Raw genomic sequence first — 21,440 nt, forward strand, 5'->3', positions numbered from 1 at the left:
AGTATATACTGCTGTAAAGAAAAAGGTGGTATCATATACCATTTTCTCATCAGTCTGAAATTATACAGCTTTTGAGACACATTTCCTCAAAGCGGAAAGTTTCCTAACACATTTATTTAAAACTTAAAAGATCCCCTCTGGCAATGTTTTAAACACACAGTGTAGAAACACACTGATTTAAATAATAATTCTCCCTCGTTGGAAAATCCAGACTCTCTGAATATTCAAATGTCTGGACACAAGATGTCTCGAATTATGTTACAAAGTCACCTTGTTTGTACACGTCAAACTAGTCACACTTTGTACGAGCATCATTCTGCACGTAGTGAACGTCAAAAATATCCAACGGAAGAAAGTTATTGACCTAAAGCAAAACGCGCTATATTTTTAGGTGATAAGTCAAAGCAGCTATTTTTATTTCATTTTTTTTCTCTCAGTCTTGACTGGCACATTTTCAGCTGTGCCAAGAAGAAAGTGCATGAAAATCAATAGTTAAACACATGATATAAATATGAATAGAGGAGACCTAAGGACAAACTCCACCACTCCTCCATCCACAAGAGGACGTGAAGGGGGAGGTTGGGCAGCTGAGGACCTGTTCTGCCCCAGGCCAGGAGCCAAAAGGGGCAAAGTGCAAAATAGCAGCTGAGGGAAGGCGAGGACAGAGATCACAAGAGCTGTGACACACACTCGCTTAAAAACCACTTCAGCAGCTCGCTCTCAGCAGGACTCATCGATTGAAACAGTGCATCTGACCGAGCCCAAGGCTGGAAGACTGTGAGTATTAATCTGACAATGTTCATCATGGATGTCACATCTGCCTGACACAACTGTATCTGACATCTGTCACTTATGTGACTTTTTAGTTTTAGTTTAGTTTTCTAGTTTTTGTACAAGTTTCTGTTTTAAAAACAACAAAAATACTGAATACAATGAACTCTGATGGATGTAAATTAATAGGAAAATTCCTCAGTTTGTTCTTTAAATGTAGAGAAATGAAGAATTAAAATGAAAGTGTGGCACCAGTCAGTCAGTATTGTTAAGTAAAGGATCATGACCTGGTTTTTTAGTTTTTCTGAAGAGAAGTTGTGATTTAATCAAGTGGAGGCAATTTATCAGGTAACACGCAGCTTCCTCTGGAGCCACAAAAGACTTTTTGAGACAACTTTTTTTTCACATGTACAGTAGTACTCCTCAAGGCCTGTGAACATACTTTAATGTGGAAAATTGGTGAAGTTACCCTTTAACTAACGAACGAAGTGGAAATGGAAGAGTGGAAGTCGAAAAACAATTATTCTTATTATTCAATTTATTCTGTTGATAGGGTTTTGTTTGGTGGAGTAATCAATTGTCGTCCTTGAAATTATTTAATTATTTCATTCATTCCTGTGTCAGACTGCGTATATCAAACCTTAAACGATAAACTATTTAATACTGTTGCCTCTATAGGACCTACATAAGCAAACGAGACCATCAGTGAGAAGACTGGCATTGTTAATGCCTGTCACCGGGTCAGATTCCAACTTATCTGGGTTGGATCAGTCATAAAATTAAAGCTGTTTTTTATGGCGTAGTGCTGGGGATGAATAGACGAGGCTCCCAGCTTGAGGAAAGAAGCTGCTCTGTAGTACTGGAAGAGTACGGCTTTGTTTCACGATCGTCATCCTTCGTCCAGGAGTCTAATGATTAATTTGTTCGTTATATAGGTAAATGGGAGGAAAGTTACAGGCTGTGACCAAGCATGATCCCTCACCCTCATCTTACCCCAAAGAATAAGGGTTTACCTGCTCAAAAACATGTTTTTCTTCCACTCTTTCTTTACCATCTCATCATCCTCAGCCAAAAAAATGTAGTATCAGTATATCTATGCAAAGCTAATCAGCTATATTGATATTTCTCCTGAGACGTGATCAAACAGCATGGATTAGAAAATGAGGTCACTCCTTTGAAGTCTCATTTAACACAAATTCTCAGTCAGTCTTCTGTGTATCTTATCTATAGTGTGTGTTAACTTCCACTGGGGACAGTCACACCGGCTTTATCATTTGTTTACATTGTTTGGGTTGAGCTACAATGGCTGATAGTAACCCTCTTGTTATGATAAAGCGCTGAAGGTAACCTCTGTTCAAAACCCCTGACCTATATGTTTCTGCATTCAGACGAGGAGTTTGTGCACTTTATCAGTTTGGGATTCACACGAGTGAGCTCACCACCCTGGGACTGAAGCTCATCAGGAATATTAATGCTCTTCTGCATGAGGCAACCTGCCAGCAATGGGCCTGTGACCTCATTTAATCTCTCAATTTATAGTTCAAGTCCACATTGTTAAACTTCTGCAACTGTTGCTTTCATTGCACTGCTCTCTATGGGTTGGAAGTTTTGATCTCTGTCCGGTGATGTCACAGCACTCAACGACCCCAAATTATACTGACGTTCAGGTTCATACTTTGTTTTTGGTGTTTTAAGGGCCTTAATGAAACAGTTACTTGATCAATCGATTAGTTGACCAACAGAAAATTAATCGGGTCATTATTTATGTCAAACCGCCAAATTGTTTGCTGCTTTTTTTCCTTATTTGATAATAGAATGAATATCTTTGGGTTTTGGGCTGGGATGCATAATTCTCACTTTTTTTAATATATATTTTATTGACCAAACTAATTAGACAAAATTAAGGGTCATATGTTGGACTTTATACCTTTTCATGCTCATACTTTTATTTCAGGTGTCTGCTAGAAAATGTTTATATGCTTTAATATTCAAAAAACACATTACTTTTCTCATAATGTCCATTGCTGCAGCATCTCTATTCACCCTCCGTCTGAACGCTCCATTTTGGTGCCTGTCTCTCCCAGTCTGCTCTGATTGGTCAGCTCTCACAGGCCTGGGCAGGCACCACCCACCGTGTTTCTGCACCAGCTCGGCAGATGTTCTTGTAACCGTGGCTGTTCTGGGGACACGGCTGACGGTGGTGACTTTATATTTGTGTCATCATAACGTTACAGAAGTCAGTGTCTTTTTGCATTTCTCTGTGGATTGAGCATTTCAATTCTTTCACGGTATTTATAAAGCACCTAGACCTGCTTAAATTAAATAAAAAACAAAACATCAAAATCTCACTGTGTGGGACAAGTGGCCAAAAATACCCGATGTGGTGTCACGAATTGGGGATTTTCATCCTGGATTTACTTTGGATTATGATCGGGAAGAGAGCCATGTTGCGAATAAGCCCACCTGTAGGGCTTTTATGCTCTTTCATCCGTATCTCACCAACAAACAACAGGCAAGATTGGGCCAGTGCAAACCAGGCAGCATTAATCAGCCACATATCACAATGCAGGACTCGTATTAGATTTAGATTTCCACCATTTATCCTCAGGGGACACAGGAGTGTTTATGAGACTAACCTACAACTTTGATATGCACAGGACTGTCCGTGTGAGTCTCAGCAGATAGTCCAGTGGTAACCATGACGACTGCGGAGCCACCAAACGGACTGCATCACCGAAACGTCAAAGCCCCTCAGTCAGATGAGAACGCCAGTCATGGTATGGTCAATAATACCCACTCAAACAAATTTACCCACTCATACATTTATATTAAACATCTTTTCTTCTTTGTGTTGCTTTTTCGGGAATAACTGCATATTTTGTTGAGTTTTATTATTGGTGTACAGACAGAAATAATTCTCTATATATATGCAGTATTTGTTTGTAAAAGGTGATAGCAATATAAAGATATACTGTATAATCCCACTGTAATGATGAATTACATACTTTTCAGTAGATCTGGGGATTCATACAATTCTTATGAGGCAAAAGTTTTGCTTTTTATAAGTTGCCTTATGTAGGATTATCGCAGAAACGTGTGTGGGGACTCGCATTTATCTCTTATCTCTTACCTTTCCTTCTTAATTTTGCCCTCATTATTAATTCAGGTGTGATATTACCCTATTTTGTAGTGGCTGATCATCTTTTGTAATTTATGTTCTTCTCTCTCCAGCCTGGGGCCATAATATTGCACAGGAAGAGGATCTAAGACAGTGGCACAACCACGCACAGGTAACCCGTAACAACCACCCGCCATCTTAATTTCAGTCCCTATCTATCTATGTAAAGTTCTGCATGGAAAACAGGATACAGCCTGAAGCAATATTTTAAAAGTGTGCAAAAAAAAATGCATATTGTTCTGTATTTAGAGTGTGTGGTTAATTCATAGAGTAGGCTAAACGGTGAAGATGCTTAAACAAACATTTTCTCCTCCTTTAGAGGGTGAAGGTGAGAGTCATGGAGCAGATCCAGGATCAGCTCAGTAATTTACTGGACCTAGCTCTGACTGAGTCCGTCCAGCCATTTACCCAAATTCCGTCAGTTAATGGAAAGACGACAAAGAAAACCCAGACCAGGTGAGGAGGAGGAGGAGGCAGCTTTTACTAGCACACATTATTCCTTAATGATCTGGGAGACATATTTATTATCGCACTGACTGCAGTAAAACATGTCTTTGTCTGTACTTGTTTTAGTTCTCAGAGGATGGACGATGGCAAAGTTTTTGTGGCCCGGCCATCACTGTTGGAGTAAGTATGAAAGACTGTTTATAATTTAGAGAATGTAAACAGTGTTTTTTTTCTGTCTCTTATTTTCTTCTCACAAACTATGAAGTCATCGCCCTCAGCACAGCCAAGGCTGCAAAAACACCAACAGAGCTGATGCAGAAACACGCTGGCCGGTGCCTGCTCAGGCCTCTGAGCGCTGACCAATCAGAGCAGACTGGGCTTTTTCAGGAGGGGGGGGCCTTAAAGAGACAGACACTGAAACAGAGTGTTCAGACAGAGCGTGAATAGAGGTGCTGCAACAAGTAACAGTATGAGAGAAATAATGTGTTTTATGAACATTAAAACATGTAAATCTATTCCAGTAGACACCCAAAATAAAAGTATGGACCTTAAAATTAGCATAATATGGGACCTTTAATTTGGTCGCATATGTTCGGTTAATAAAATCAGGGTGAAATTCTTATGAGGAATACACAGGTGAGGGTAATGAGTGGAAACACACTAGTAACTAGTAAACACTGGAAACAGGGCTGGGCTATTAAAGGAGATGCAGAGCAGGTGTGGAGGGAAAATCAGGCTGGTGAGGCGCAAAAGAGAACAGGAGGGAAACAGAGCAAAAGACACCACAACAATGCAGAAAACCAAGAAAACACATAAAACACGAATAAAATACAGCTGAAATGACAGCACCATGACACCCACAGGCATGTTTGTGCTTGCTATAGATGAATAAACCCATAAATAAACATGTATACATCACAGCTATTTTAATAACAGTATTATGACAGATTCTGTCTCTGCGTTTCTTCCTCTTCCTCAGTGAACTGTTTGAGATCAACCACATCAGGACCATCTACCACATGTTCATCGCCGTACTCCTCATCTTCTGTATGAGCACGCTGGCTGTCGACTACATCGACCAGGGCAGGTCAGTGTGATGTGTGTTTGTAGGCGTGCGTGTTTAGGACGTCTGATGACCCTGAACTTCCCCCGAAGAAAAACATATAACTCACTTCTTATCATCTTTTTCTACACATTGTGTCTCTCCCTGCTTCTCTCGATCCCAGCCACTCCACTCGTCTGGTAGCAGAAAGATAGTGCAATCAATCCCTCTGAGTATTTCTGCTGTTGCTCTGGGCAGCTCAGTAATGATTTGGTTTCTGTTTGCAGACACAGGGCTGTGAGTTTCATTCTTAAGTTTCTCCCTGGAAGAAAGTCCCAGCAGGCAACTTTTGTCCGTCTGCAAATTATTCAATACATCGACGCTCAATTAGCACCGATTTTATGATTAACTTGATGTCATACAAAACAATAATGTCTGATTTGCAAGTGGCTCTGTTGAATTAAACAAATCCTTTGACGTTTCTGCATTGAGTGGGTATTTTAAATCCATTATTATTATCGCCAGAGGGGTCCTTTCAGATGGGAGAAGGTAATGGAAAAATATTCAATGCACTTAACGATGCCTGACGTGTATTAAAGCCAGTCATGCTTTAACGTCATTTAAAGGGTTATTCACAACCCAGCTTGAAGCTAAAGCAGACCGCAGTGGCAAATGGAGTGCATCACCAAAATGTCCTAATTTCAACTTAGTTTTGAAGTTTTACAATAATTTTTCCTGAACTAAAATTAGCCTTTAAATCTCTTCTTATTAATAATATCCCCATTGTCTGTACTTAATGATTATAATTTGTCATTTTCTAATGCAATCTCAGGTTGGTCTTGGAGTTCGACCTGCTGTTCTACGCCTTTGGGAAGCTGGGGACGGTCACCTGGGCCTGGGTTATAATGTTCACCTACACCCTCCTCGTCCCCTACTACGGCCTGGTTTTTTGGGGATCTATGTACCACAGCTTCTCCTCTAAGTTGGGGCTGTCAGTCGGCGTGGGTTTGGCCCTGTGTGCGGTGCAGACCTACGTACTGGGACAGTTCCCGGTTCACGTGGTTGTACACTACCAGCTGCCACCAGCCTCACGGTTCATTGTGATACTGGAGCAGGTGAGTGTTTAAGGAAAGGCAAGTTTATTTATGTGACACCGTTCAGACACAAGGCAATTCAAAGTGATTCACAGGGGCATGTAAATATATAAAAAAAGGCAATAAGAGAACATTAAAAATGTAAAGACGGTATAAGGAAAACCAAATACAAGAGAGTAAATGGTTAATAATTAAAAAGCAGAAGCATTTAGAAGTCAACAAAAACAAAAGCGAAAAATAATTGGTTACAGATTAAAAAAGAAGTTATGTATCGGATTTAGTGAATTTGGTGAATATCAAGTATCTCGTGACTCGTGCTCCAGCAAATGAATGATGACTTTCTCACAAAGTTGCACACTCTTTGCACTCATATTTATGGAGAACAGGGTGCAAAAGTTTGGACTGCCTCAGGCCTTACTGATCAAAAATGCCATCCATGTTAGAGGCTCGCCGAAACATGGTTGATATTATTCACTATGTTCTTGCTCATCACGGAAGTAAATCACTGGGAGATATGTTAAAAGTCTGGGGGGGTGTGATTTCACATGGACATGGACAAGAGGCATGATTATTCACTGACACAACATCAGAGGACAGTGAACCTAGATAAGAAGGAAATCAATAAACATAACAAATACACTCTTGCTATTGCTAGACTCTTAGCAAACAATCAGAATTTGGTTTACTGGTCATGCACACTTTCATCTATAAGGAAGTTGGCTTCTTTTTTGTTATTCAGTATAGGTTTAAATGTAAAGTTTGTGACACTCATGGATACAAACGCCTTCATTTATTCAGCAACAATACATCAAATAGGCTGACTACAGACACTTTTTAGTTTCTCCTGAGAACCTATTGCTTTCATGTTAGAAAGATATATTTCTACAGTATATACTTAATGCAGATAAGCCTTCTGCCTTTACATTCATGATGCATATTCCCCTTCCTGCAACATACAGTACGTGACACCGCTTCAATCACTGCAGTGTGCTTAAGTCGTCAGCCATCGCTCAACTGAGAGCTGTGCTGCTGCAGTTCATATAGCATTTCAGAAAGCCTCACCTCCACCTGCTGGGAGAGCTAATCCCTCTTTAGCACATAATGGTATGGAAGCAGCTGTCTGCAGACTTGATGATTAAAGCTCAGCAAGATGGCAGTGCCAGAGAGGAGGTTTTGGTGTTGGAGATCAAGAGAGTAAAAATGAGAACAGAAAGATTATGAAGGCCACCTCGTCCACTGGTATGAATGTGATTAGATGTTATAAGTCAGCTGGTAGTCAAACGATATTGCATTAATAAGTTGATGACACCAAACAGCTGGTGTGAGCGATTCATTTGTGAGTTCACATTATGTTTTTTGATAATACTTCCTGCAATATGATTGTTTTATTACAATGAGAACATCAAGATCCAACAGAATAAACCCCAACAATTAAACTCTCAGGAACGACCTCTGCTAGTAACAGCCTGTTCTGTAGCTATCATGATATTCATTGATAATCTACATCATTACTGCTGCTCTTCATCAGCGGGAACGCTGCGATCAGAAAAGCCTGACAGGCCAGAGAGGGAGATGGGAGACTTCCAGCTGGAAGGGCACCAAAAGAGACAGTAGATCTCAGTGTAGCCAACGTTTGAACATCATGCACGCGTACTGTAATACGTCCTCATCCTCTTTATTACAGCAGCCCCGGTCTCCCAAAACCGTCTTAGCGCTGAGATCATTTTAGCTCCATTCGATGGTGAGATAATCCCAGTGCTTAGATGCTTTTGGAAAACCGTGTCCTCATCTGACCTGCATTGGTCCAATCGGTGTATCTGTAATTCTGATGCTGCCCATACACTGTGCCATATTGATTTTTGATGCATAATCAAATCTGTTTCTTTTACTTAATTGCCCTTAAAAGATTAAGTGGTTCCCTGCTGTATGAAGTGCAGTTTATGACGGACTAAAAGGACAAACCACTTCTCCAGCTGTGTTTCCGTCTGCCCTGTCGTGCTGCACAGTTCCCTTTTGTTGTTCCTCCTGATTAAGTGAACAAACATCTCAATAATACATCTTTACGTCAATATGCACACAAACAGAAACGTGAGCTTGAGGCTACAAAGGTGTCTCGTCTTCAGACATCTTGTCAATTCATGCAACAAAGAAGACGAGCTGAAGTAGAAGCTGCTATTATTGACACACGCTGTGCTTCACTTCACACAATATCTGTATCAATTTTCCTCAGATTCGATTCCTGATGAAGAGCTACTCGTTCATAAGAGAAACTGCTCCTGTTGTTATGAAGAATCCACCAAAGGAAGGTACTGTACTGTATTGTATTGATGTCAGGTGTATTTACTCCTCAGGCAGAGTAATTACTCACAGTGACACTCCCAGACGCAATGACTAAAACAGAACTCAGCAGGATCCCCACCTAATGACTCATGCTGAGGCTAAAACTAACAGGGAAAACACCCACATACAATAAATAAGCTCAAGTATGTGAATCCCCGTGAGATCTTATTGTAACAGTCTGTTTGTGGTGAAGAATGGGACTCCTTTGACTGGAAACTCGTTGAGATAAACGTGAATATTTACTCACTGCAGCGAAGAAGCTCCAGGAGAAAAACTTGTAGAATAACGGAGCAAAAAATGACAGAAAATGGCTTTAAAGAAATGTGAATGTGATTCAGAGCGAGACTGACAATAAATTCCTTGATTAACACAGATGATGATTTGGCAATTTCCACACAAAAAGCTCTGTTTTACCATTTTCAGATATCCTTCGTGACTGAAGTACAGCTAATAATTCAGCAAAAGCGATTAGAGGGCTAAGTGCAGACGACTGGACATAATGGCTTAACGATTTTGCGATAAACTTACTGTGCCATTTCATTTTAAAGACAGCCATTTGTTTGCAGGCCCCTACATTAAGTTTTAGAAATGGAAGTGTAAATGGCCGGTAATGTGCCACATAATGAAACAAGAAAAATGAAATGAGAAGCTAATGTCTGAACCACAGACCTTTTTTTTTTTTTGCATATTCTGGTGTTTAAATGACTAATAGATACAAAACGTTTTGGAAGCGGTCCAGACACTGCAATGTAATGCTAGTTAGCAACCAGCTAACACTTTATTCTGTTGAGTTTGAATGAAGGTTGTTTAGCGCTGTTAAAAGGACTGATTCTCAAAATTGAGTCTGGAGGATTTGGCGAGGGCATCACAGCAGCTGTCCATAGTTTTTACTCTTCAACTTCTTTAGAGATCCTTCAGACTTGTAGCATAACAGTCTCAACCTTTAAGCATCATTACTCCTTCAAGGACCAGTTCCAAACCTTTTGCCTATTAGTTATTTATGCACCAAAATATTTAAACCCAAACCTTTTATAAAAGCCATTCAAGGCAACGTTTGACTGCTAAAAGCTATTTTACTGCCAGATTTTATGGCTCAAAAGTGCACCCCTTCACTCTGATGGTCTTATTTATCAAATTGTCTTTGCTTTTCAGGAGAAAGTCCCAGATTTCCAACATTATCCAGCTATCTGTACTTCCTTTTCTGTCCAACGCTCATCTACAGGGAATCATATCCTCGGTAAGACATGTTGCCCCTTTGACCTGCTGCTTACGCTTTGTTATCTTATTCTAATGTGGGTGCAACTACATGAAGAAGACTTCCGATTAACTTTTAGCGCAACCACCACCACACTCTTCACCTCCCCACATGCAAGTCAGCACTTATACATGTAATGTTACTGTGATATGTGGTTTCCAGAATTGTAAAGGGTCAACAGGGCTAAACATATCCTGTCTCTTCTTTGCAGGAATTCCCACATTAGATGGAAGTATGTTGGTGTCACACTCGGCATGGTGAGATGAAACTCTTTATATGGTCTGTTGAGAGTATGTATTCATTTTCACATAGATCACCTTTTAGTCAGATTACATAATAGAAGGCCTACGTGGGGTCACTGACATAGAAAGCATCTGACCTGAAAGTTTCTCACAGCACTTATTTGATAAGGTGAAGCAATCATAAACTACAGGTGCTTGATAGCTTTAATACGTGACATCTTGGCTCGCACTGCTATCTCTTGCATTCGAGTGCTGATCATCAAGAATACCCCTCTTTTTTCTCAGGATCTCATTGTACCTACTTACATTTTATTGCTCCATTTTCAGATCTTGGGATGCCTGTTTTACGGCTACTTCATCCTGGTGCGCCTTTGTGTGCCCCTCCACACGCAAGAGACCAACCTGCCGTTTAGTAAACGAACAATGGTCCTGGCTGTGTTCAACTCAATATTACCAGGTAGCGTATGCTCTACTCTCTACTGACATTTTCGAGGCAATCTAAGGAGGAAGTCATGTGCAAAACAAACATATAAATTAAAGGTCATTCGTGACTCCATCTGTAACATCACTTCTGTTTATAACCTCTATTATCTCTCGTCTGTATGAGTCAGCACAAGTTAATGTATCACTTAATATGGTAATAGAGGGAATGAGTCTCTAGTGTTTTTATGTCTGTGATAAGATTAAAGATGCTGTTATGAAATCAGATGCAGGTATCAAAGACCAACCGGTGTGTTTATTGCTCTCTTTAAGTGAATGGCTTTTTGACTAAGTGCTGATATGGGAGCATCAGTGTCAAGTTACAATTCTTATGAGAAAGCTGGGAGCGATGCCCAGAATTAAAGTGTTCTTCGTAACTCCCTCCTCTGTTTCTCTTTCTCTGTCTGTCTGTCTCAGGTATAATGCTCCTTCTGTTGTGTTTCTTTGCCTTCCTCCACTGCTGGCTCAACCTCTTCGGGGAGCTGCTGTGTTTCGCTGACAGGATGTTTTACAAGGTGTGTGGTTTGACTGATTCTTTGTCGCATGGCCTCTCCTGTGAACGCAGCATTTTCATCAGATACGCTTGCTTTTCCAAACGGGAAAACGTTTGATAAATGACAAGTGAAATTACAGCTGGGTGGCCTGATGGTCCCAAAACAGTTTAACTTTTCCATCTAGTATATTCTGTTGATGCTGTTAGCTCTTGAAAACAGAGGAAAAAAACATGACTTAGGCTTTTGGCTGTGTAAACCAACATTTTTTTATTTTCACTTTTTGCAACACTCATAAATCAACATCACTGTTATTGTTCCAGTGCTGGCCAAAAGGGTAATATGCCTCGACTGCATGTTTAATAAGCCTGTAAAATTACAATTAGGATAGCCATAAAGGGATGACTGTGTGCACATTTCTTTAGATGGTGCATTAAAATGAATCGTTTGACATAGTGCAGTGATTTCATTATCATCTATATCTTTCTGTGCCTTTATTCTGGAGCCAGAGCCTGAAGTTAGCTAGCCTAGAAACATGCAAAGCAAGATACAAACTAGCCTGAATCTCTCATGGGCGTTTAATGAGAACTGGATACAGCGTTTGACTTCCCGGTTATAAAATCACCTGGATCTTCCGCTTTGTGGGACCCATGCATACTTGAGACTTCTGCAGCCTGGATGACAAACTTCCGGTTTTGGATGAAAGGGATCAAGTTCTGATAGTGAAGAGAGTGAATACAGTCAGTTAAAGGTTGTGACGCTAAAAAAAAGGTATCCACTGCAATGTAAGCTCATGGGAAAATGTTTTTTTGTGCCCCAGTGCATCACGTGATGTTGGAATTGCACGGTTAAGCCACTGTGTAAAATTGGCTTCAAAGCCTGGCACTCTTCCGGGAGGCTTGCAATCTCTGGAAAGAACAAATTCTGCCTACCAACGCTTTCAAAGCAGCCAAAAAAAACATTGCAGCATATCTGTACAAACACCATGATATAAAAAGTCACAATGACACTTTTCCTTGTAGAATAAAAGCCAGGTACAGATTTTGAGGCAAAGCATCTTTGCTGCAGTGCTAGGTGGCTAGGTGAAGGGTATAAAAAATACTGCAAGTCCCCCCTAAAACCACAAATTGTTGTTATTTTACATCTCTATTTGTGGTTTTTCTTCCTTAACACTAGGCTAAGCTCATCACTTCCTGGCTCAAGCTCAATACCTCTTGCATGTGAGAATGGTATCAATCTTTTCATATTGATCTCATAAAGATAGCAAATAAGCGTGTTTTCAGAAAATGTTGAGCTACTGAGTTAGTGTGGTTTGTAGTCAAAGTTAGAAACAGTTCAATGAAATCTGCTCTCGGTGATTGTGTTTTATTAATCTAATTATGTGCGCCTGATAACAGGGATGCATGATTAAACAATCTACCAGTATGACAGGCCGATAGACACTTTAATCACATATGCATGCAACACTAACGGTTGAGTAAGTCGTTATCTTATTTTGAATGTGTACATTCACTGAATGTGAAGCATTTTATGAGACTTGCTGTTCTTTAGGTGGACAAAACTATGTGCAATTATCTGTGTTGGCATCTGCAATCGGCCAATATCAGTCAGAAAATATTGGCATGTCGGGTTTGGGCATAAATCCAATATTGTGCAACCTTACCTGATAGTACGAGATACCACGCAGCTGTTTGAAAGACATCTGGGCTGTGACAAATAACTAGGCCACACTGAAAAAGGCATAAACTGAAACTATACTGCTTGTTTTTCTTCTGCATTACAGCAGATGGGAAGTCCAACCAGTTTACCTCTATAGTAGTTGAAGCACTAAATGTCATCAGCGAAACTCTAATTGAGATTTATGGTCATACTTGATTCACTTTCAGGGAACAAGATCATACAGGTGTGGCTCTCACCAGTGTCACTTGAAAATGCCCCAAAACTGAAGTGATCCTTCTCTGTTCTGTTTTTATTTTGATTCACACACCCATTTTACTGCTCTGTGTTGATTTCCCAGGACTGGTGGAACTCTACATCTTTCGCCAACTACTACCGGACCTGGAACGTGGTGGTTCATGACTGGCTCTATTACTACGGATACAGAGACTTCCTCCGGGTGAGCAGAGTGTCAAGACTGCATACTTAAATTACATCAAACTAAGACAACAATGTGATGTCCCATTGGGTTTTTAACCCTCGTCCTGTAATTCTAGTGACACAAATTCCCCAGTGAACCAGCCTGACCCCTGAACTCTGATCCAAACCCTCTCTGTTCCTGCTCTGATCCCTGCAGCTGTCGCAAAGGAAATTCCGAACAGCTGCCATGCTCTCCGTGTTCATCGTCTCTGCTGTCGTCCACGAGTACGCCCTGGCCATGGGCTTTGGCTTCTTCTATCCCGTCTTGTTCGTTCTCTTTGCCATCTTCGGGGGTGAGGGTCACACTCATTATTCAGGGAACAGTCTTTGCAGTGATATAAACAGAAATGATGGCTGCTGAAGAGCATTCGAGGAGCAGCTCATTATCTTTGCTGAGGTTAAAAACACCGTCTCTGAATTGTCTGTCTATAGCTTGTTAAAAATATGCAGATGTCATCTTCTGCAATCTGGACTGTGCCTTCAAGCTTTCAAAGTTAAAATCTGTAATTATTCACTCTAACAAGCATTTAGTAGCCATTTTTAGATGACAGCTCTCATTACAGTGAGTGAAAGTACACCTGTGAATTATGTCCTTTTCCTCTGGGACTCAGTCAGTGGTCATCCGACAAAATGTTTTATTCTCTACTTTTCACGCTCTTGCTGTTTGTCCCTGTCGTGACCAGCGGCCTCACATTTCTGCAATAACACAAATAAACTGTTCCTGAAACAAGTCACTGACAGAATCCCCTCATGTCGTCCTCTCAGTGGTGTTCAACTTTACCATGAACGACAAGCGACGGAGCCCTGTGTTCAACGTCATCATGTGGGCGGGCCTCTTCCTCGGTCAGGGTGTCCAGGTGTGTCTGTACTGCCAGGAGTGGTACGCCCAGATACGCTGCCCTCGGACAGGGGTACGTAAAAGGAACAATGCAATGATCCACATATGTATTAAAGGAATAGTTCACCCAAAAATGAAAAATTCATCATCATCATCCCGGCACCATGCCGATGGAAAGCCTGGTCAAAATGTTTCTGGAGCTTCACAACAAAACAGCGTTGCAGCATTGCGCTAAACAACTGAGGTACATGGGGACTTGTTTAAAAAAAACAACAAAAAAAACAAAACATAAAATGGCTACCATCCAGCGTCTCCAGAAGCTTCAAGACGCAATCAAGCACCCACTTCAGACGGGATGCGCTCTAATGCTTTTAACTTAGCTGCTACGGTGGCGCTTTCTTCTTTAGACTAGTATTATGTTGCACAAACTGTATGGAGCCATTTTAGTTGTTTTTTTAGCGTTTGTAAACAAGTCCCCATCTACTTCAGCTGTTTAGGAGAATGCTGCAACGCTGTTTTGCTGTGTGATGTTTTGTGAACCAAAAAACTTCACCCGTCTTGTGATCGGTATGGGGGTGAGTAGATAATGACTAAATTTAAATTTTTGGGTGAGCTGTTCCTTTAAGGCATACAAAAAAATCTCTACTGACTTTCTGACATGGATTTTGCAGGAAAACAAAAAAGTAAAAATCCTTCAAATGGCATCTATAACTTCTCCCTCATGAAATATGTATTTTCATTCCACAAGTTTAACTGTCGGACAGAAGACGTCTCCTACTTCACTGTAAAGTCCATTTTCAGTGTTTGTGCAATGGAGGCTTCATGTCTCCAAGTCACACTTGTGTCCGCTGAATATTGGAGCAGGACTGGCTCCCAAACTATTTGTGATGTCACGGATCATGCTCGGAGGCCCGCCTCTTAAAACGAGTACAGAGGGAATTTACACTTTCAGCAATGAATGTGGAAACAGACTTCTGTTGTCAAACTGCACATGCATCATCCTCCACAGTGAAGCTCAAACATTAACTTTACTTTTTGTCATATCATACCTGCACATTCTGCTTCGCCTACTGTGTTTTCTTACCGACAAGACAGAGATCGATATATTTTACAGCCACAAAAATGTGGGTCAACAAACGTGCTCTCTGTTTATTAAACCTTAGTTTTCTTCTTTACGTCTGTGACAGAAGCAGAGATTTGTCTGAAGTAAAATCAATAAAACCTGACAGAGAATAAGATTTGTGGCCCTTTTTTCAGGGTCACAAAAAAAGATATGAAGACGTATATTACTCGACTGAAAGATTCTTCTGAGAGATTTATTGTTGTTTTTGAAGGCTTGGACAGCTTTTCTACTGGGCTGTGTTTAGGCTCAGTGAGAAGCTGCCTGACTGAAAAACATAAAGGATCTATATCCTTTAGATAGACAGAGATACAGATGCATAAACAGATACAGGTAGCATGTGACTGCATGTGTGAGGATATTAAGAGAAACAGCAGTTTGTTTGTAGTGTACGGGACCACGATGACCTCATTCAAAAGTACTTTGACCACAGTTTCTGACAAAGTTAGAAAATGGAAAATTGGCCACTAGGTCAAAGAACTTGAAACACAAATAACATTCTGGCTAAAATACAATAACACATGAATGTATAATACATAAGTATATTACATGACCAGTGGTAGAATAAGTATTCAGATCCTTTACTTAAGAAAAAGTACTAATACCAGTGTTAAAAATACTCCACTAGTAAAGTTAAAAAGTACAAAACTTACTTAAATTATGAAAGTATTATCAGCAAACTGTTATGGTAAATATTAAATTATACAGTTTATACTGTGTACTATTGGTCGACCGATCTTCAGCCTGGACGATTGTCGGACCTGATTTTGAGCATTTGTCTGATCATCGAAATCATTTTTTTTTATTATCTGATTGCCAATAAAATAAATTAATTTAGAAATGCATCACTTTGGCTCTGATGCAGTATGTAAGCTGCAAAGTAACTAGTTACTCATGTTATCATCTAAATGTAGTGAATAATACTACAATATTTGCCTCCATCCTGTAGTGGTATATAAGCAGGAAATAGAATAACTCAAGTAAAGTACATGTACATTGTACTTTACATCAAACACAAAACAACTATAGAATACACAGTAATGTATGAATATGAGGATGAAACTCATAACAGTGGATGATTTAAATCATAAAAACACAACAGTACTTTGAATTTTTACTCAAGTACAGTACTTGAGTAGATGTATTTAGTTACATTCCACCACTGGACATGTCTGGTACTTGAGTACTTTGTTGTTAGACGTCACACAGACGCCAGTCACCAGATGAATCTGACTTAACTCCTTTCACTGTTTCATCATCCTGGCTTTGTCGTCTGTTCTTATCTCCAGTCATTCATGAGCATCTGTCGACACGCAGACCTCACGCAGACACGTAGAAACACACATGAAGTACATAAACTCGCTCTTAAAGAGATAACACACCTAATTTACACACAAAGGAGGAAGCCCAGGTGTGAGGAACAGACATTTGTAAAAAATCCGACACGTATTTAACCCTTAAAAAGCCCCCGTCCAATCCCGAGCGTTTGATGTAGTCACAGATGTGAAGGATTTATGTGACAGATGGTCCCAGATGAACCTAACATACTTATTCTACAATAAACTACTGCATCTCTGTTTAACCCCCGGCTAAGGCTTCCTCCAAAGCCAGTGACGTCATACACACACAGTGGCTTAACACAGATAACTGCTGTCTAAAAATAGATTCATAAAATGAGATTATAATGTGATAATGAGTGGATGTTAAATCATATGAATAAAATGTTTAAAAGGATTACAGATAACGTTACTAGAAGGAGGAAGAGGACGAGCGCTGTAGGAATATTCAAGCAAACTCTACTGCTGCTTCTCAACAGGATAGTTTCCTGGAGTTGGTGACGCCCCGATCGTGGTCCTGCAGTTGAAGCGGAGGAGGGATAACCAATGAACGAATGAAGGTCTGAAAATCATGATGGATCGAACAGAGAGAGCGAGTCGGGATAACTTGAAATGTACATATAGAAGGTTTTATGCTTGCACTGTTTCTTTCTTATGGTCAAAGTGTGACTGTGTCTTTATGTTGTTATTCAAGTGCAATGATGTCGCCGAGCTGCGACATCTGAATTATTTAAGGTTTTATTTGTGCTGATAGTATTAAATACTGTTTAATAATTCAGGCTGTGTAAAATGTTCTTTATAAAATGTTGTAATGGACCGAGTCTTCACCAAGTGACGATAGAATATCCTACTGTAAGTAAACTGTAGCACATTAAAGCAAATTCCTGCAAACTGCAACACATCTCACAAGATTTCAGAACGAGACTTCTCCTTCACCAGAAACACAAGTCTAGTTGTGTTTCACAAACAAACATGTAAATATTGGGCCCAGGTTTAAAAGAAATAGCGGAATTTCCCTTTAATCAACAAGTAGCTTGTTTATGGACAACATGTTTTGGTGTTTGTGTTAAACAAACAAGATACAACATGATGATCAATGAGCTGGCGGGCAGATTCTCGACCTTTGGACGGAGCCAGGCTAACAATTTCTTTTGTGTTTATGCTAAGCTAGGCTAATTGCCTCCCTGCATATATACAAAACAATCTAGAGTGAGAACATATGTATTGTATAGGGTTGTGCATGTACTCAGATGAAACACATATCTAGTACAAATATGTGTATCAGTATCATCCGAGTAAAATGTGAGAATATCCGTACCCCTTGTTGGGAAGCTGACTGAAGTTTGTAAAATAATATTTTGTAAATAGTTTTTTACTTTAACTTTTGGCTTACATCAACAACTTCTGGTCAGTCCCACCTGTGGATAGATGTTTTAGTTGATTGACGAGGTACAGATACAGATAAAGGTGTGCTTGCTCATTACTTTTACTTCATTTCATTACCACCCTGAATGTAACTCTTTGATTTATTGAAAGTTTTTATAAATGCTGTAATAATAAGCTCTTAAAAACTCTGAACGGCTTTAGACCCTGTAAATAAAAAGTGCTGCATTTTCATCTCAGCTATATTTATAGTAAAGCCGAGTGTTTTTATTCCCGTCTTGCAGCCTTGCGGCTTTGATTTTTAGTTATCTGTATGTTTTACGGACGACAGGTCAAACCTGGTTTGCAGTCGGTGCGTGCTGCATGTTTAATCTCGCCTTGGTTGACATTCAGCCGACAGCGATTGGTCGGGAGAGCAGGTACGCTAACCAACCAATGACAGGCAGCACAGCGTCTTATCAGTCTGCCACAAAGCCTCTGTTTGTGTGCCTGCCACGTCCCTCTGAAGTCATACAGGAGGAAGAGGATTAACATTGGTACAGTGTTTGCATTAGTGATGTAATGCTCTGTAAACTGATACAGTGTAATACCATAGGAGCTCAGAGAGGAACAGCAGTTTCAGAGGCAGTGTGAACGGTAGAACTGAATTTAACTCTTTACTTTTGACACGTTTATTAAAATTGTATGCTGGATAATAAAATCATCTGTGTCTTGTATTTTCTGTTCTTTGACACCCTTTTTTTTATCTCTGGCTTTCTTCTGAATTATACATGAAAGGGGCTGTCACATGTTGTATTTGTTTGATGGATGCAGTTGTCCACATCAGCCATTAATAAGCCAACTTATTCTTCCGCTCCACAATGCTGAAACAATTTGAAACGACATCTTTGCTGGAGGAATACAAAAGGGAGACAGGCAGAAATGAAAACACATCACTTAATGACCCCTCATAAAAGCAGAATTTGGCCTTTGAAAGCAGCAAAGTCAACAACAACATAAATCACCATAGTTGTTTCCTTTTTATACATCCAGCAGAATATTGAAATTTGTTTGAAGTTGTGTCTCCAGCCATCTGATGAATGTAAATCCAATAGTCAATTTTATGTCTGGTCTGGTCTCCAACAAATTCTGAGAAATGTCTCCCTATATAGCTGCCAAGGCTCCATTGTGTTCACCAGCTAATCGCCAACTCCATCTGTCTGATGTCTGGTGCTCAGCAGGTAGCACACAGTGGTTTTGTTTAGTGAAATCAGCAGCCTTCTGCGATTAGAACATTTACTGTGTAAAATAGTGGACAGAGCCACCGTCACCCATAGGTTTATGCTACTGCTTTTGCGTTTCCTCGCAACACATTTTTGTTACCTCACCATACTTTCCCTCGCAATAGTTTTTTGCGTTACCTCCTATTACTTTAGCGTTCCCTCACAATGTTTTGGGTTCCCGTGCAATATGTTCTGCATTTCCTCAAAATAATAATACTTTTTTTTGTACCAGGCTGTAAACATGTTTATTTCTGCCGTGAAGTTCGGCATTTTAATATGGGCTCTTATGGGGATTAACTCACTTTTTGAGCCAACTGCAGTTTGAGCTGTAGATTCCCGCTTTGGCTAGAAACAAGGTTGATGAGAGGTGTGAGAATGAAACAAAACAGCAAAGTTGAGTGCCACAAATTCAAAACCACAAGCTGATTGTCGCGAACACATTCTGTATAGGTGAGAGCTTCTAAAAATCCCATTTGTAACTAACGCACCTGTGATCTATAAATTTAAAATCAGCTTAATTTGGCTGCACCTGCCTTGTGATTTCCCCTCATACACTGCCAGCACAAATGAGGGTTTAGTCAGGAATAGTCATGGACCAGGAGTGATAGAGGACAATAGGCCAGGCAACATGTATTATTTAGTAGACTTAATAGTGGGTAAACAAACAAAGCCAAACATGCAGCTTGGGAGTGTGTCACTGTTGCACATTGTTGATAAAGCTCATTTAAAGTTCACCACAGGCTTGGATGTGTAACGTGTCCCTGACTGCAAACCCCAAACATAACCAGCAAGAAAGTCCCTTAAAGCAACATTAAGTAACTTTTCTTTACCTTAAAATATCAGCTTCAAATTCATTGTGGTGGTTCAGTGTCTTGTAACAGGGTGGGTGGTGTCTCTGTCTTCAACACATAACATTCTTATGATGTAATGAGTTTTGTTTGTAGTTGGCACCTACATTACATCAAAGTGTTACAGGTCTGGGATTTTTATTGACGACAGTGGTGATGCACTCAGAAAACTGTGGGGGGGCGCCAAATTGCACAAAATGTCAATTTCGACATAATGTTGCTTTAAGTCAAGTAGACTTTGCATAGAGATCAGCTCATTTCTCTGCATTAGTAAGGCTTTATAAATCACCACTTGTACGTTGTGTTCTACTTTCTAAATTGGCCCTTTCTAAACAAATGGGGGGGCGGGGGAGAATTATCTTCATTTGGTGACTCTGCCACGTTTTTCACACGGTTTAACGACACCCACTTCTTTTGCATGCCGCCTACAATTAAGCTTTGCATGTATTTTATTGGTGTACTGACGTATGGGTAGATTTCTGTTGCAGCATGAAATGGAACTGTATCATCCAGCAACAAGACGGGGAGATATTTTCAGTCGTGGTAATTGAGTCTGCACCTCTAAATGCCATGACAAATGGAACAATTACACAATAAATGAGAAAAATCAAAGCTGTCTTATGAGATAATGAGCATATATTGCACCCAGTTTAAATGGATCAAGACTTATGATCAACCATCAGGCTTTAACAGCTCCGTCTTTCTCACAAAGAAATGAAAATGCCATTTTTGTTTTTTTTATCCCGGATGAGATTTTTCTTTTTTATGTGTTATTTAATCAGGACTTTCTCAACAAGGCATGACTCATAAAAAATGTACTATTATTTTTATTGTGCGTCTTCTTCTGTAACAAAATAAGACAAATGTATCACCGTGTACCTCTAAAACTGCAACATAAAGTGCTGAGAGTCAACTTCAGATGAAATACAAACCCCTGCTTGGCTGGCACCGACACGGAAACTGCAGCAACCACAAGAAATGTTTTGGTTTTTTCATTCTATATAGATGGAAAATATGCTCAACTAGCAGACAGATTGGATTATTTCCCTCCACGCAGAATGTCCTGCAATACCTCAGCTGTCTCCAGCAGCCTCCGATATGAACAGTTTCAGGTTCTCTGCTGAAAACAGACTTTTGTCATCGCAGTAGAAAATAAAGGAGTAAATAAAACGAAAG

The 21,440-nt window shown here is 40.0% G+C and overlaps 1 protein-coding gene across 1 annotated transcript; it reads left to right on the top strand.

Moving 5' to 3' along the window:
• The first annotated feature begins 691 nt into the window (after positions 1-691).
• On the top strand, positions 692-18,870 carry soat2 (sterol O-acyltransferase 2). Its single transcript, XM_084349162.1, has 16 exons — positions 692-777; positions 3,429-3,548; positions 4,003-4,061; positions 4,269-4,405; positions 4,523-4,576; positions 5,376-5,483; positions 6,271-6,553; positions 8,763-8,838; positions 10,025-10,109; positions 10,339-10,384; positions 10,697-10,826; positions 11,267-11,364; positions 13,358-13,456; positions 13,634-13,769; positions 14,242-14,387; positions 17,251-18,870. Exons 2-16 carry the CDS (start codon positions 3,470-3,472, stop codon positions 17,296-17,298), a joined length of 1,584 nt encoding a protein of 527 aa, XP_084205288.1. The 5' UTR covers positions 692-777; positions 3,429-3,469; the 3' UTR covers positions 17,299-18,870.
• Positions 18,871-21,440: the final 2,570 nt, after the last annotated feature.

The sequence above is a fragment of the Pagrus pagrus genome (assembly GCF_965226575.1).
Source record: "Pagrus pagrus genome assembly, chromosome: 3".
Lineage (NCBI taxonomy): Eukaryota > Metazoa > Chordata > Actinopteri > Spariformes > Sparidae > Pagrus > Pagrus pagrus.